The sequence below is a fragment of the Macrobrachium nipponense genome, chromosome 37 (genome assembly GCF_015104395.2).
Source record: "Macrobrachium nipponense isolate FS-2020 chromosome 37, ASM1510439v2, whole genome shotgun sequence".
Lineage (NCBI taxonomy): Eukaryota > Metazoa > Arthropoda > Malacostraca > Decapoda > Palaemonidae > Macrobrachium > Macrobrachium nipponense.
The window spans coordinates 54158725-54175192 of NC_061097.1; the positions used below are offsets into that span (position 1 = coordinate 54158725).

At 37.1% G+C, this 16468-nt stretch overlaps 1 protein-coding gene across 1 annotated transcript in view; it reads left to right on the forward strand.

The window, feature by feature from the left end:
• LOC135209261 (uncharacterized) overlaps positions 1-13655 on the forward strand; it is a 16445-nt gene extending 2790 nt beyond the window's left edge. Inside the window, exons 2-5 of the mRNA XM_064241966.1 lie at positions 3765-4357; positions 5818-6134; positions 11744-11870; positions 12702-13655. Coding sequence (XP_064098036.1) covers positions 4145-4357; positions 5818-6134; positions 11744-11870; positions 12702-12881 — 837 coding nt within the window. The 5' untranslated portion in view covers positions 3765-4144 and the 3' untranslated portion in view covers positions 12882-13655. The remainder of the gene's footprint in view (positions 1-3764; positions 4358-5817; positions 6135-11743; positions 11871-12701) is intronic.
• The last annotated feature ends 2813 nt before the right edge of the window (positions 13656-16468 follow it).

Here is a 16468-nt window from a genome sequence, read left to right on the forward strand (position 1 = left end):
GACAATGGCTTCTTTTCAGGTGCTTCCAACGTACGAGGCCACAGTGACCGCAACGTTCAAGTAAATCTCGTATAATTTTCACTGTAGTCTTTACGCTAACTTATAACGGTGGTTGAACACCATCTTCACAATGGTGCTTTCTTCAGACTAATTATTCAAGCATCCAGTAAAGAACATCGGGTTTTCTAGAATAAAGAGAACCAGATGACAGTACTTGATGAAACCAAAGCCATTAGGCCTAAATTACTTGAAAACTTTACGAGTACCAATGAATGACTGAAGACCCATGGCCACAGCTTTTGATAAATGATGCTGGAAGATGAACCGTAGACTTAAATCACTTTCAGGCTCGCACGTTCTGAATGGACTTTACATCATAAAGATCTTTTGAAAAATGTCAAGACTGCTGGATACCAATGGATGACTGGACCTTTTCCATCCGATAATTAATGATAGTAAACACTGGTTCAATCACTATAGCATCTGCTGGAGCTGAAGAAAGTGATCCATCGTTTTCAGTCATCTTAAACCAAGTCACCAGTGGTAGGGACTAATGATCATTAATGACTGAGTGGTCTTCTCAGTAGTGTTATTTTCCTTCTCTCTTTCCTTACGGTCAATGTCAGGGGAAATGTGCATTGGAAAATGCTCCATAAGAGGCAGTAAACAGCTGTGGTTTCCTGGTGGTTGAGCGTAAGTGATCTATATATTTAGCATATGGCGCCGATTGTCTGGTGTCTGGCTATGCTCCTGAGACGTTGGGTGGCTGGAAAAGGGATTTCCATTCTCTTCGCGCTTTGCAAGAGTAGTACTACTTATACCCAAATGTCCTTATCATTTTATTTGTTACTGATGTATGTTGCTAAAACGTTCACTTCTGAACGACTAGAACTCTGGGGACACATTAGCTAAACATGCTTTATCAACACTCAACTAGTTATCAGGCTGGTGTCGATCACCAGAAGTCATCGAAACCGCATGTTAGAAATATGATTTCTTAACTAACAATGAACCATCTAGATTTTACAAATTATCGGCTAAACATTTGGGTTTTAGTGTAATGTATCTACTGTAATACTTCATGTAAAGTGATGCTGTATAGCTTACGCACGCAGTGCAAAAACCAGTTTTGCTGTACAAACCTAAAGGTGTAATCGATTTCTCACACTCAGATACACACATACACAACATAATTATACGGTGGATATAAACTCAAGTTGTTTGCTTTAATAGTGTTTATAATGGAATATTTAATTTCATTCAACTTCCTTGTCTCTTTCCACTGATTTCGGCTCATCTCTGATACCTACGTTTTGTAATACCGTAGATCGTATTCAAGTCCATTAGGCCGAGGTTTATGTTTTTTCTCAAATGTTATGTTTTTTTTATTATTATTATTAGCATGAAAATAACTGACGTTCCAGGTGACGGAAACCCTTTAAGCTGTCAGGTTAGGAGAGGGACGAGTGTGGCAGGCATGACGAGTGAAATGTAGGTCTATAATACTGACCTCCTTTTCTCTCTGCATTTTCCTTTTCGTTTATAACCGCATTTGCTGTACAGTACTCCTGCAAATTTGCCCAGTATGGGTAAGGGTGTTGATATACTGCTGATAAAGCTTCTCAGTATAGGCCTACCACCATCAAGATTTGAAATCTTGGTGGGGGGTGAGAGGGGGGAGTGGCTAAGGTTTAGCTGTACTGCTTGAAAGTTAGGTCCACTGAATCCAGCAAACGTGAGAGGGCGTGCAAAGTCAAGATAAAAGTGGTATGTGTCATAAAAGGGTAGGGTCGTCTACAGGATTCGACGGTTTTAAGGAAGCATTCAGCAGTAACTGTAACCACATTCTCATTGAAAATTATAAAAGCTTATTGACTAAGTTGAGCAAGTATCGGCTGTGTACAACTACACTGTAAGGAAAGCAAGAGGGCAAAGCAGGTCCTCTTAACACTGAGGTGCCACAAAAAAAGAAGAAGAAAAAAAACATTTGTGTCCGCTATTATTTTGCAACAGTAGGCTAAAGAAATAATCACCGAGCAATGATGGTCTAAACTTCTCCCCGAAACCACCCAGTGAGACTAGTATAACCTTCTTCACTCGAATGAGACCGTAACGAAGTTATACTTTATATAATCTGGGTTCCCGTGCTCTTCAGAAATGCACATAAAGATATATAACACCAGTTAGCCATTGTAAGCTCGTTGCCTCCAGTCATTCATTGCGGTTTACTCGAATTTTGCGGAGTTGTAAAATGTCTGGCAACTGCTCCACGGATTTTTATGTTGGCCAGTCATCGGCAGTCTGCATGCAGTTGTTTTTCTCCTTTTATTATTTAAATCCTTACTGTAAGATTGATTCATTTCTTTATCATTACTTGAAGACTTCGTTCTTTTTTTTTTTATTGGACCATAAAAGTACAGTAGGTTTCTCATTCTATCGAGGGATAGGATTTTTCACACATAGTACATACATATATATACATATACATATTTTATATAGTATAAAGCAACACACTCATTCACTCTCACATATACACACTCATAAAAACAGGTCATCATCTCCTTCGCTCTCAAGTAAAATATAGGTCGAGTTTTTAAACAAACGAGAATGAAAACTACTCATGCATGAGCGCGCGTTCCACAGCTGCTCCCGGTTGACTGAAAACAATTAGGAAATCCGTGTTTGAAGATCTTCTTTAAGAATCCGTTCGTTTGCTCGGAATTGTTCGTGAGAAAATACTTCACCTTTTCATTGCTGGACATTGTGTTAATTTTATTTTATACTGATGATGGACTGGAAGAGCGTACCCTTTGTAGCATAATTATGTCATGAGTCTAGTTCATTACGAGTCGCCCCAACGGTACTTTGAGAAACTAATCATATAATTATGACATACTGTTATGATCTCTTCATTTAACTTTAAACTTTAACATGAAGAAAAAAAAGAGAGCGTGTTATTTGAATATTAATATTCAACATTTTTCATACGGTTACATTTTATCATCAGGAATACCTTTCATTCTTATCATTATTTTTCAGTTCGTAAAACAGATTCCTTCCGCTAAAGAATAAACTCAGTAAATATATATATATATATATATATATATATATATATATATATATATATATATATATATATATATATATATATATATAGATATATATATATATATATATATATATATATGTGTGTGTGTGTGTGTGTGTGTGTGTGTGTGTTGCAGACACGTACTACATACAGTTTACCCATGATGATATATACTCATAATCTGTTATGTGTTCCCATTTCGCGCAGCGCGAATAAGTCACACGTAACTCAAATCTCCTGTACTAGAGCAGTCGAAGGTCAGTGTGGCCCATATGGTCCTCAACCATACAGTGTAGGGTAGAGGAGTAATTGCTCGTATCATTTAAGGCGAATAATAATTACGTTACCTGGAGAAGGTAAGGCGTTACATGAAGCATGATCTCTCTCTCTCTCTCTCTCTCTCTCTCTCTCTCTCTCTCTCTCTCTCTCTCTCTTCTCTCTTCTCGTCTCTCTCTCTCTCTCTGTTCTCTACAGCGCCAGTGTTCATGTACTCCATAGCTTTAACATTGTTGAAGAAGAAACAACCTTCCTTCCTGTATCATGAACGTTGAAACTTAGACCTAACAAAATTGTAATGTTACCTTTGAGCGCTATACTCTGTTTTATTCCGTTTAATTATTGTTTCTCGGTTGTTGCTGAGTAATAATAAATGACCATTGTGTATATTTTCAAGCAGATTCCTCTCTTTTTGAGAACAATTGTCTATGAAACATTATATCGGGTGAAGAAATGTGATAAGTGCCCTCTCTCGACAATGCAGCCCAATATTTGACAGATGGCAGTGAGGTGAGAAGGCCAGACCAGTCAGTGGACGAAACATGTGTTCGAACTTGACACACAATCCGATGATGGGTTTACAGTAACTTCAATCAGCGATGCGTTGTTTAGTGATCGACTAGATTGAAAAACAGTTACCAAGAGAAAAAAATCGCTAGAAAGTAAACAATAATGACTCCTGACAAAGTGACAAACAATTCTTGTTGCCCGTCCTTCATCTTCTTCTTCCCGTAAACCTCTGAGATTCGTAGACCTTCCTTGATCCTTCCTAAATCCAACATGGCGACCCGTTGGGAGGGCGAAAACCTACTGGTGAAATTAAGTGGGATCCTACGCTTCTGCTGTGAGTCTATGGTGGTTCCGCCCTCAAGCACCGCTCCCTCCTACAACTCCGTGTTACCCCAAGGATACCACAGGGGCGAAGCTGTGGACGAGCCCCAAGTGATCACGGATCCCGACCCGTGGGGACAGCGACTCGCCAATCACAGGCTGGTGAGTATAAGGACTTCAGCTGGTTACGTATTTGTTCTCTCGTTATTATTTGTTCTACAATTATTTTGTTTTGGGGGGTCCGTCCTATTTCGCACCAGAGACACCGGGAGGTACCAGGCAAGAGAACCATGGCCTTTCAAAACGTAAGTTTAACATAAAATACGTAAATTATTTACGTATTGATTTGATATAAAAGTTTGATACAATATCTGCCATCAACTGGATGAATATATAATGACTTGCCAATGGCCTAAAGAGTGCCATAGGAAAGTACACACACATACGCTGTATCCATACACTTTTTTTTCACAACTGTAAAAAGAATTTAAAAAGAAGTGTAAGACCTGATCCGTGGAACGTAACACCACAACACTTCTCGCAAAAGTAAGCCAAAAAAAAAAAAAAAATAGCTCCTACACTTAAGAGAAAACGAGGAAGGTACTCTGACTCGTAGTAATAATAAACCTATAATATTCGCTCCTGGTTTCACGGAAAACTCCTTAACCTAGATGGAAGTGAGGCGTACTTTGTTTGATTTTGTGTGTATGTTTTTTTTTTTTTTTTTTTAGTCTAGCGAACCTCTGTGATAATACACACTAGCGGTTCCGGTGGAAATGTAAAAATTGGATTATTAGAGATAATACTGTGAGTGATATGCTGAAGCAAATATGTACGTATATTATATAATGTGATACGACAGACACACTTCATGTAAAGCTACTAGCATTTTTTTCAGTAGCTTTTACAAAAGTCACCTGTCTATCTCTTCCATCTCTTTTGATGCCAAACCAGTAGGATACTCTGTTACTTGTAAATAAAATACGTAGCAGTTGAAAGATTTTTGAAACATATATATATATATATATATATATATATATATATTATATATGTGTGTGTGTGTGTGTGTGTGTGTGTGTATTCTTTATACATATAATACATATGTACATATGAATACATATATGTGTATGTATAAATTTACATTATAATACCGCTAGTGAGTACATAATCCACGATTCTCGCTATCCCATGTAGTACCACCTCTAAATTTCATCAGTTCAAATTTGTCTATTAACCGAATTCCATCGGCTCCTTGCTGCAATCCCTTTCGTTCCTTTACTGACTCTCCGTTCATATTCATTTCCTTCTATCGTACCTCCCACGCTCTCTTAACAATTATTTTCAGCGTTGAATGACCTCGTAAGTCTCAGCGCTTGGCCTTTGGCTTACTGGAGCGAGTGCAGTGAGGGATCAGGCTTACATAGGCCTAGTAGGTATTTCAGAGGGAGCATGACTTAGCCAGACTGACTTCAACCTAACCTAACCTAGGACACCGTGCCCTGACCTGGTAAGTCACGCCTCCTCTGCATTCTAGCCGGAATTTGAGATTCCAGTTCATTCCTTTTATTCATCTATTACAAATTCATTCCCTTTGTCAATTGACTTCTCACCTCACCTCACAGGACGGCGCACGCTACACCATCCTCCCCACGATCTCGGTAGTCCCACCCTGGGACGACGACACCACCCGAAACGAAACCAGCAACCTCGTCGATGATGACCTGACCTTCGGCGAGAGCGTCCGGCAGATCCACTACATCAACCCGACGCCCGTCTTGGGTCACCACAGCGACCTGCCGTCCGCGGGCGACCGCGGCGGGAACGCGATCGTGAACGCCACCCAGAGGTTCTACGATGCCCTTCGGGCTGTCCTTTACGGGGGAGGAGGAGGAGGAGGAGGAGGCGGAGGAGGGTCCCCACCCGAAGTTCCGAGTTTTAGGTAAGGAAGCTGTGACTGACGCCCCCCCCCCCCCCCACACACACACACCGCCCCCCTTTTTTTTGTCTCTCACTCCCTAGCTTTGGAACTTTCTTCTGCTTCTGTTTCCTCCATTAGTATTCATCGTCGTTCTGGGCTAGATTGGGACATTGGGTCGACTGACCCGCTGTTTTTTTTTTTGGGGGGGGGAGGTAGAGAAATATTGGATATGTACAAGAAAACGCTTTTATATTTAGAGAAATTAATAGAACTCTCTCTCTCTCTCTCTCTCTCTCTCTCTCTCTCTCTCTCTCTCTCTCTCTCGTAGTAGTCATCTTGCTTGGTGAGACGTTCCTGCGCGAAGTCAGATTAATCAACAGATATCACAAGTTTAACAAACGTCTAGAATTTGAGAAATATCTAGAAGTGTTCGTGAACTATCGGTGATAAGATTAGTGTGAAAATAGTAGGATAAAGCGTCTTCTAAGTTAGTTTATCAAGTGAAATACTGTAAATCAGAACAAGATGGCAGTAAGTTCCAACTGCGGAAAAAAATGGCGAGATTTAGCTTGCTTGGCAGATTCACAATACGATGAGGTAGCAGGAAGGGAACTGGCATTTCTGATCTATGAAATCAGCAACAGTCCTAACCAAAAAGATACAAAAGCATTCATAGATATATTAGAAGGATACAATCCTTCAAACTGGAACAAATCAAATGAAAACATCTTGAAAATAATTGAAGAAGTTCCAAATATAATCCAAGTGGTCAAGAGACTCATAAAGAAAATATACATAAACCAACATATTCCGACAAAGAAAATGAATAAGGTGAATCTTGTGAATATCCTAATTGATGCATTAGGAAAAAGAATGCCAAAAGCATGTAAACTGTGTAAGGTGTGGTATAGCATAGTTAATCCACAAAACCTAATCAGAAAATGTGCTGCATGCAACATTCCGACCCATCCACAATGTGCTGAGGTAATGCAAGATATGAGAAAAGACACAAGAATTTTTTGCTCAACATGTCTACCATGGATAGACAATGTTATTAAATCAAGATTGAATGTACAAATAGTTGAGGATGAAGAAGAAGAGGAAGAGGAAGAAGAAGAAGAAAAAGAAGAAGAGGAAAACGGAAGAGAAGTAAACAAAAATGAAATGACAGAAAAAAATAAGGAAAACAAAGAACAAGATAAAAGTATGGATGCAGAGATACTCATTGATACTACATATGAGGCTATAAAGCAGCATACCTACGAAGAAATAAATTACGATATGACAACACAAAAGAAAATGCCGAAGAGGCTCTACCCAGATCTACACAATGACGGGAAAGAGGAAAAAATATACAAAAAAGACAAAGTCTGCAACCTTTTGAAAAGAGGGAATTGCAGATTTGGAGAAAAATGTTACTACAAACATCCTAAGGTATGTCACAACTATGAAATATATGGTAAATGTGCATACCTAGATGGCTATGAGGATGATTGCAGAGATCTACATCCAAAAATATGCAAAAACCTAAAAGAAGGAAAAGGATGTAAGTTCGACAAAAAATGTAAATATATGCACCCTGTAGCCATGAAAAATAATCAAATAAATAACCAATCAAGTAATAAAAACCAAAATAAGAAAGAAAAAAATAAAGAGAGGAATGAAGAATATCAGGTAAAAGAAAAAAGCAAGCCATCAACGAGATATGCAGAGGTGTCAGCAAAAAATTTCAATGCATCAGCTCCAAGATTCTACTCAAGAGATAATAACTGTTTTTATTATGCAAGAGGATATTGCAGATATGGAGAAAATTGCAGATTCAGACACAAAATGAATAATTATGATGAAGGAAGAACAAATATTATGGAAAAGTTGGATTTTTAATGTCAGAATTTCTGGAAATGAAAAAAAGAACAACATACCAGAACAGGAAAGAGACATGGGAAAATCCTTATTATTACCAATATTAAATGAAGGAGAAAACACGCAAACCATCATAGTGATGAATGCGCAGGGTTTAGTTACGAGTAACTCAAAAAGAAAAATAGAGTACTTAGAAGAACTAACCCAAATTGAAAAGAAAATAGATATAATGAATATAAGTGAAACCTGGTATTCCCAAGAGACTGGGAATGATGATCAAATAAAAGGGTTCCAAACTTATAGATCAGATAGAAAAAATAGGAATCAAGGGGGAACCGCAATATATGGGAAAGACAAAAACAAGGAAAAAAATATATGAGAAATATAGTAACTCAGAATGTGAACTAATAGCGGTAGAATTTGAATCTGAAAAATTAATGAACATAGTAATATATAGACCTCCTAATACTAAAGAGTTTGACTTAATAATAGAAAAATTGGATGATATATGTAGAAATCATAAGGACTGGACTATTCTCCTATCTGGAGACTTCAACTTTCCTTTCGTAGACTGGAAAGAACGAATAGGAGATTGTGGATGTACTTATACATATAAAAAAGAGAGTAATAGTAGTGCAGAAGATAAGAGGCAATTCGAAAAGCTATTAGATATGCTACTAGAATACAACATTCAACAAATAAATCACCTGCCAACAAGAAAGGAAAATACTTTAGACCTAGTATTTGTGAACGAGATGAATTATGTTAAAGAAATAATAGTTTATAATGCGAGTATTTCAGACCATAATGTCATAGAATTAACAGTCCATTCCAAAGCAAGTGAAAACAGAGATAAGCAAGAAATGAAAAAGTGGGAAGGATATGGAAAATACAACTTCTACAGTAAAAATATAAAATGGTCAGAAATAAATGAAGAATTAAACAAAGATTGGGATAACATTTTCGTAAGTGATGACATAAAGGTAAATACGGAGATATATATATTAGAGAAAATAGTGGATAAATATATACCGAAGAAGAAAAGTAAACATCAGTCATGCATACCTAGAGACAGAAGGATCTTGTTCCAGAAAATCAGAAAGTGGAAAAAAGGTCTTGCAAAAGAAAAAAATGCATGGAAAGTTATAGAACTAAAAAGTAAGATAGAAAATGCAGAACAAAAGATTATACAATCAAAAGAAAATGAAAAACGGGACTTGGAAGAAAAACCCTATTAAATATCAAGCAAAATCCCAAACTATTATACTCATATGCGAAGAGGATGAATAAAAGAAGAATAGAAATAGGCCCTCTAAGAATTGAAGGGAGATTAACGAATGAAAAAAAGGAAATTTGCAACATATTGGCAGAACGATATAAGAGAGAATTCACCCCTAGAATAGATAATGAAGATAATGATATAGAAGTAAGGGATGAAAATAGTGAATATTTAGCTGACATAGATATTAATGAAGCTGATATTGTATAGGCTATTAATGAAATTAAAAATGGAGCTGCTGCAGGGCCGGATGGAGTGCCTGCTATTTTGTTAAAGAAAGTAGTTCATTCTATCGCAAAGCCACTTGCAATATTATTAAGACAAAGTGTAGATACAGGCAAGATTTATGATGAGCACAAATTAGCATATATTACCCCTACTTTCAAAAGTGGATCAAGACTAGAGGCAAGTAAATTATAGGCCTGTGAGTCTAACATCACATATTATGAAAGTGTATGAAAGGGTAATGAAGAAAAATATTATGAAACATTTAATAAAAAATAATTTGTTTAATAAAGGACAACATGGTTTCGTACCCGGAAAAAGTACACAAACCCAACTGTTAGTCCACCGTGAGAACATATTCAAAAATATGAAAAGCGGAAATGAAACAGATGTGGTTTATTTAGACTTTGCAAAAGCTTTTGACAAAGTAGACCATAATATATTAGCGAAGAAAATTAGAAAACATAATATCGTGGATAAAGTAGGAAGATGGTTAAAAAAATTTTTACACAACAGAAAACAGATAGTTATTGCAAACGACGAGAAATCGGATGAAGCCAAGGTAATATCCGGTGTGCCGCAAGGTACGGTGTTAGCTGCAATACTGTTTGTTATTATGATTGAAGACATAGACAGTAATGTTAAGGATTCGGTAGTGAGTAGTTTCGCAGATGACACAAGAATAAGTAGAGAAATTACTTGTGATGAAGATAGGAACGCTCTACAAAGAGACCTTAACAAAGTATATGATTGGGCAGAGGTAAATAGGATGGTATTTAACTCTGATAAATTTGAATCAATAAATTATGGAGACAGAGAAAGAAAGCTATATGCATATAGGGGACCTAATAATGAGACAATCACAAATAAGGAAGCAGTTAAAGACCTTGGTGTGATGATGAATAGGAACATGTTATGCAATGATCAAATAGCAATTCTGTTGGCAAAATGTAAAGCAAAAATGGGAATGTTGTTACGGCACTTCAAAACAAGAAAAGCTGAACACATGATTATGCTTTATAAAACATATGTTCGTAGTCCACTTGAATATTGCAATATGATATGGTACCCACACTATCAAAAGGATATTGCACAAATAGAGATTGTACAAAGGTCCTTTACAACTAGAATAGAAGAAGTTAAAGACCTTGACTACTGGGAAAGACTACAATCCTTAAAATTATATAGTCTAGAAAGGAGAAGAGAACGCTACATGATAATTCAGGCATGGAAACAGATAGAAGGAATAGCAGAAAATATCATGGAACTAAAAATATCAGAAAGAGCAAGCAGAGGTAGATTAATAATGCCCAAAACTATACCAGGAAAAATAAGGAAAGCACACAGGACATTAATCCACTACGCACCAGCATCGATAATGCAGCGTCTATTCAATGCGTTGCCAGCTCATATGAGGAATATATCAGGAGTGAGCGTAGATGTGTTTAAGAATAAGCTCGACAAATATCTAAACTGCATCCCAGACCATCCAAGATTGGAAGATGCAAAATATACCGGAAGATGTACTAGCAACTCTCTGGTAGACATTAGAGGTGCCTCACACTGAGGGACCTGGGGCAACCCGAACAAGATGTAAGGTCTGTAAGGTCTGTAAGGTCTCATTCGTGTCGTGGTGTTGCCAAATTTTCATAGAAGATTGAAATGTTGAACCTTGCAATAAATTCATTTGACCTTAACGGCAATACTACTGGGCTTTCAGTCACCAGTTACTTGCATTCTCCATATGTACGCATATATGTATGTGTGCCCTTATGTATGTGACTGTAAAACAACAAATTGAGAATACCCACCATGCAACTCTTACGGACTTTTTGGTCCTAAGTACCGTCTATCCATTTGATTAGTTAATTCAAATCACTTGGAAATATTTCCTCGTATTTAGTAACCGATTCATTCTTCCGATGACGAAAGCATCTGACTATATAATCTCTAGAAGACCCGTAACACCCGTCAGCCGACTTTCTCCCAGATTCGACCCATGGTAATTCAGTTATCCTCTTATTTGGTGACAGGTTTCTGGCGCAACTGCCACGCCCTGGAATCCTCCCAACGCTTTCGTTTTCCCTGGCTGAACAATACGACATCGTTCATGAGGCAGTTAATCACTTTCTCTTGTATCAAGTTTCTTTCATCCATCCAACTTATTTTCGTATATTCCCATCAGGCCTGGGCTACAGAAGGGCACTTGCCAGCCAGTCGCGTCGGCATGTGCATTCATAAAGGTACTTAATCTCCCTTTCAGAGACGATTCGGGAAGGGGGATTAGCGTCGATGTAGCTGGATTAGCCCCGCACGTCCTGGAGAGCGTCGACCCCCAAGTCTCGTTGACCAGAGAGACGGACGATTTAGTGATGTCTCCCATATTACAGGTCAGATTAATGCCAATCATCTTGTATTCCGGTGGTTGAATTAAAGTAATAGTAATTATTATTAATTATTAATAATATAGGTCAGATACATGTCAGTTCTCCTTAAACTTCTGTTTGAGAAATTCACAGCCTCGTGAAGAACAATCTGTTATAAAAAAATCCACAATTATATATTAAAATTGTGGGTTTTTATAATAATAATAATAATAATAATAATAATAATAATAATAATAATACTTCGTTGAAAAATATGTCTGAGAGACGACCTTCTTCAATATAATAATAATAATAATAATAATAATAATAATAATAATAATAATAATAATAATAATAATAATAATAATCAATGGGACACCAGATTTGAAGAGAAAAGGAAAAAATGGATAAGTATCAAGACCTGAAAATAGAAATTAAAAGGATATGGGATATGCCAGTGGAAATCGTATCCATAATCATAGGAGCACTAGGCACGATCCCAAGATCCCTGAAAAGGAATCTAGAAAACCTAGAGGCTGAAGTAGCTCCAGGACTCATGCAGAAGAGTGTGATCCTAGAAACGGCTCACATAGTAAGAAAAGTGATGGACTCCTAAGGAGGCAGGATGCAACCCGGAACCCCACACTATAAATACCACCCAGTCGAATTGGAGGACTGTGATAGAGCAAAAAAATAAAAAAAATAATAATAGGTAATAATAAAATTTCTACAGGTCAGGACAATGTCACTTGTCTTTGCATTCCAGACAAAAGAAATAGGCTATGACAATATTTCTTTAACGTTAATAATAATAGCAATGATAATGAATATAACAGTCATTCCTTCCGCCTTCAGGTGTGCGCCGCCCTTGGCATCCTGGTGGTGCTGATGGTGATCCTCTTCCACTCACACCATTTCCGGAGGGACTGCGTGACAGAGAGGCGTGCTCTTCGTCGCGTCGCCCGCCGCTACCACGTCGCTAGGGCCCAGGACGACGTCGAGAGGAACGACGAAGTGACGGACGTGACCTTGTGATATTTGGAAGCAATTTATGTCACCGTTACTGAGGTTGAAGACACAAAATACGATGCTTTTTATGAGCATCATAGAAATGGTTGATAAGACTGTGACTGCGTTTAAAAAAAAGAAACAAAATACTTTTATAACAGTGTTGCCAACCGTGGGGTAATTACCCTATGCATAGGGTAATTCAGCCTCAAATCTGGGTCTGTAGGGTAACGGGGTAATGTCACGAAATCTGAGCAAAAGTAGTAGGGTAATTTCAAGATGCTTGTCTTGTATTTTTATTTAAAAGTAACCAATGAACAACATATTAATTGATATTTATATCTTAAGGCCGGGCATAGCGTAAAATAACAGTGAAAGTAGGATAATTTCTGTGCCTTAGGGAGGGTGAAGAGCGCTTAGATGGTTGGCAACACTGTTTTATAAGAAAATATTTCATTTTGTTTTCTCGATTTGTGTTTTTGTACGATGAGTTGTATTTTCTGTTGTTTTGAACCTGCTTTGCTAGACCATATATCTGTTTTATGTGATATTAAAATCACAATGACGCAGATTTTATGTGATTGAAAAATCACATAAAACGAATTTTAGTATCAGTAATGTGCGATTTTTATTTCTGTGTTTTATTTGGTATCAAAATTACATAAAACTCAGATTTTTATATAACTGTTTTAATTTTTTTTATTAAACATGACAATTATGTGCGATTTTTATTTCTGTTTTATTTGGTATCAAAATCACATAGAACACAGATTTTGATAGAACTAATTAAACATGAAAATTGTGTGCAATTTTTATTGAAAACAATGAACATAGTAAGAGAAAAAATTGTGTGGCTTTTATTAGACGCCTTTATAGCTTCTGACTAAATTTTAATAAAGCGCCTCAGTGGCGTGGTTGGTTTGGTGTTTGCTTCTCACGGTCGCGGGTTCGATTCTCGGCCATTCCATTGAGGTGTGAGAGATGTGTATTTCTGGTGATAGAAGTTCACTCTCGACGTGGTTCGGAAGTCACGTAAAGCCGTTGGTCCCGTTGCTGAATAACCACTGGTTCCATGCAACGTAAAAACACCATACAAACAAACAATAAACTTTATTAGAAACTAAATATTTGAATTCATGCCATTTTAAAGATACTTGTATCACACCTTTATAAATAAAAATATCTTTAATCGATACTACATGAAATTTCTGAGAGATTTATTAATGGAGACAAAATTAGCAGTGATTTTACAATAAAATTTGGAATATATCTATACGATCTTGTCTTGCTCCATAGTTGGACTTATTAAATAACTGATGGATATATTTCCTAGATAAATAGGCTACCCTTAAGTTGTCAGATAAAACTTACAAGAGATAAGCCAGGTGGTCAAAATATGTATGAAAAATTTTTTCATACACAATTTAGACCGTATAACCACCTCAGTGGCGTGGTTGGTATGGTCTTTGCCTGTCACCTCGGTGGACGCGAGTTAGATTCTCGGGCATTCCACTGAGGGGTTAGAGATGTGTATTTCTGGTGATAGAAGTTCACTCTCGACGTGGTTCGGAAGCCACGTAAACGTTGGTCCCGTTGCTGAATAACCTCTGGTTCCATGCAACGTAAAAACACCATACAAACAAACTATAACCATTAAATTGAATAAATTCACCTTAATTTTGGCGCGTCGTTGATCACACTAAGTAAATAAAGTACGTTTTTCCTAATAGTTTTCATTCTTATTTGCAAACCTGGGTGAGGCCGTATAATCAGGCGGCTTGGTGAGATTGCCGATACACGGCGGATAAAAGCACCAAATTTGGCATGTGACCTCCTTGAGGATTATCAAATAATTTTACAGTATAGGAGCTCCTCCACAACTTTTTAAGAGAAAGACAAAAAGAGATCGAATTCCAAGATGGCCGATTTTATTAAAAAAAAAAAAGCACTAGGTCATATGAGTAATACAATGACAATATCTTTTCCTAAATTTGTAACTTGGCTCACTCGAACCTTAATTATAGACATTACGATAGTAGCAATGCATTTCTGCACAATATAGAGTGTCTGACCTGCACTCCAAGGAGGTGCTTGAATATATTATTAACCTACAAATCAAAACAAATCGTGCGTAATTGGTATGGTCCAATGCGAAGAACAGCAGAGTGAGTTCTTCCAAGGCTTCGACAGAGGAAAATTCTTCTCTGTGAGCCTTGACGAAGATGGGAACAAGAGTGATCATATCCCAGTAGGTACATATTTACAGGACAAACATTTACATTATTGGTGCTGAGATCGCTCTCAGTGCAACATTGTTTACCTCAAACATTCTATCGATGCCCTGTCCGAGGTCCGACATCATTCCAGGAGACTGCCTCCATATTTCAAATTTAAATTCAGTTTAAAAAAGTTTATTGGTATACATCAAATGGAGTGTAGCAGCATGCTGCTATACCCACCTACAAAATTCAAAAGATTCCAGAAAAAAAAACTTAAATACATAAATAAAAAACAATAATGAAAAGCAAATATTTTACATGAGAAGAATTTTAACCCAATTTATGCAAAAGCAAATGCCTCCATATTTCAAATACTTATAAACACTGACCCCTTTCTCAATACATATGCTCCCTCAGGTAGACGAATATAGTTCTATTTTATTTTGAATATAAAAATATAGTGAAATTCAGCATTTATACAATAAAAATTCGAGAGGGCTCCAATTAGGGGAAACAACCGAGTGGACTAGCTGATCCACCCTCCGGAAAAGTACTTTAACACGTCCTGACCGGAAATGGGAACCAGTCATGAGTCATCGGTGGTGGGAGCAACACCTCGAGACCTCTACTCTCCTTTCGAAATAAGCAAAAGTACTCTTTCGGTGGGTGGATCAACAAGCGGGCAAGACTGGATCAGCTAGTCCACTCAGTTGTTTCCCCTATCACGTAGTAGTTCTTGAGGGATCATCTCTCCAAATTTAGTGCCTTTATCCGCCCTGTAACGGTAATCATAAAATCTGCCATTAATTTAGCAACCTAACTATTACCATCAGACATTAGTACTTAACTTGACAAATTGATTCTCAAGAATAATATTATGTAGTGTCATGTTCTTTTCAGTATCGCAAGTAGAATTGACATTACCGTTCATCAAATCAGCGTCAAAGATAAAAGAAGCAGGTTGTTATATTAAATATAAAAAAATAAGAAAATTGACTTTGAATCATTCCATTTTATAATAACGTTTAACCTATTTAATTCTGTATCCAATCTTTACTGATTTCAGATTTGCTTTATTGCTGTGAATACGGATATTGCTTTAAAGGTCCAACAATTAAGCAACATCAGTGCGTGACGGAAAAAAAAAAAGTTACATTATGGTGACAGGTAGTAAAGTCACAGGGAAAATGTACAATAATTTTCGGGGATCCTTAGCGTTATGATTTTTAGTCTTGACAGATGTAAGTCTATGCATTTATAGAGAGAAGTGAAATCCTGCAGTTTAGGGGTCCAAATCCACTGCTTTACGTAAAGTCAACACCAACACGCAGATTTTTAAATGTTTATCGAATCATGGAAAACAATGACAACTCGTCTATAACCAATAAAAAAAAA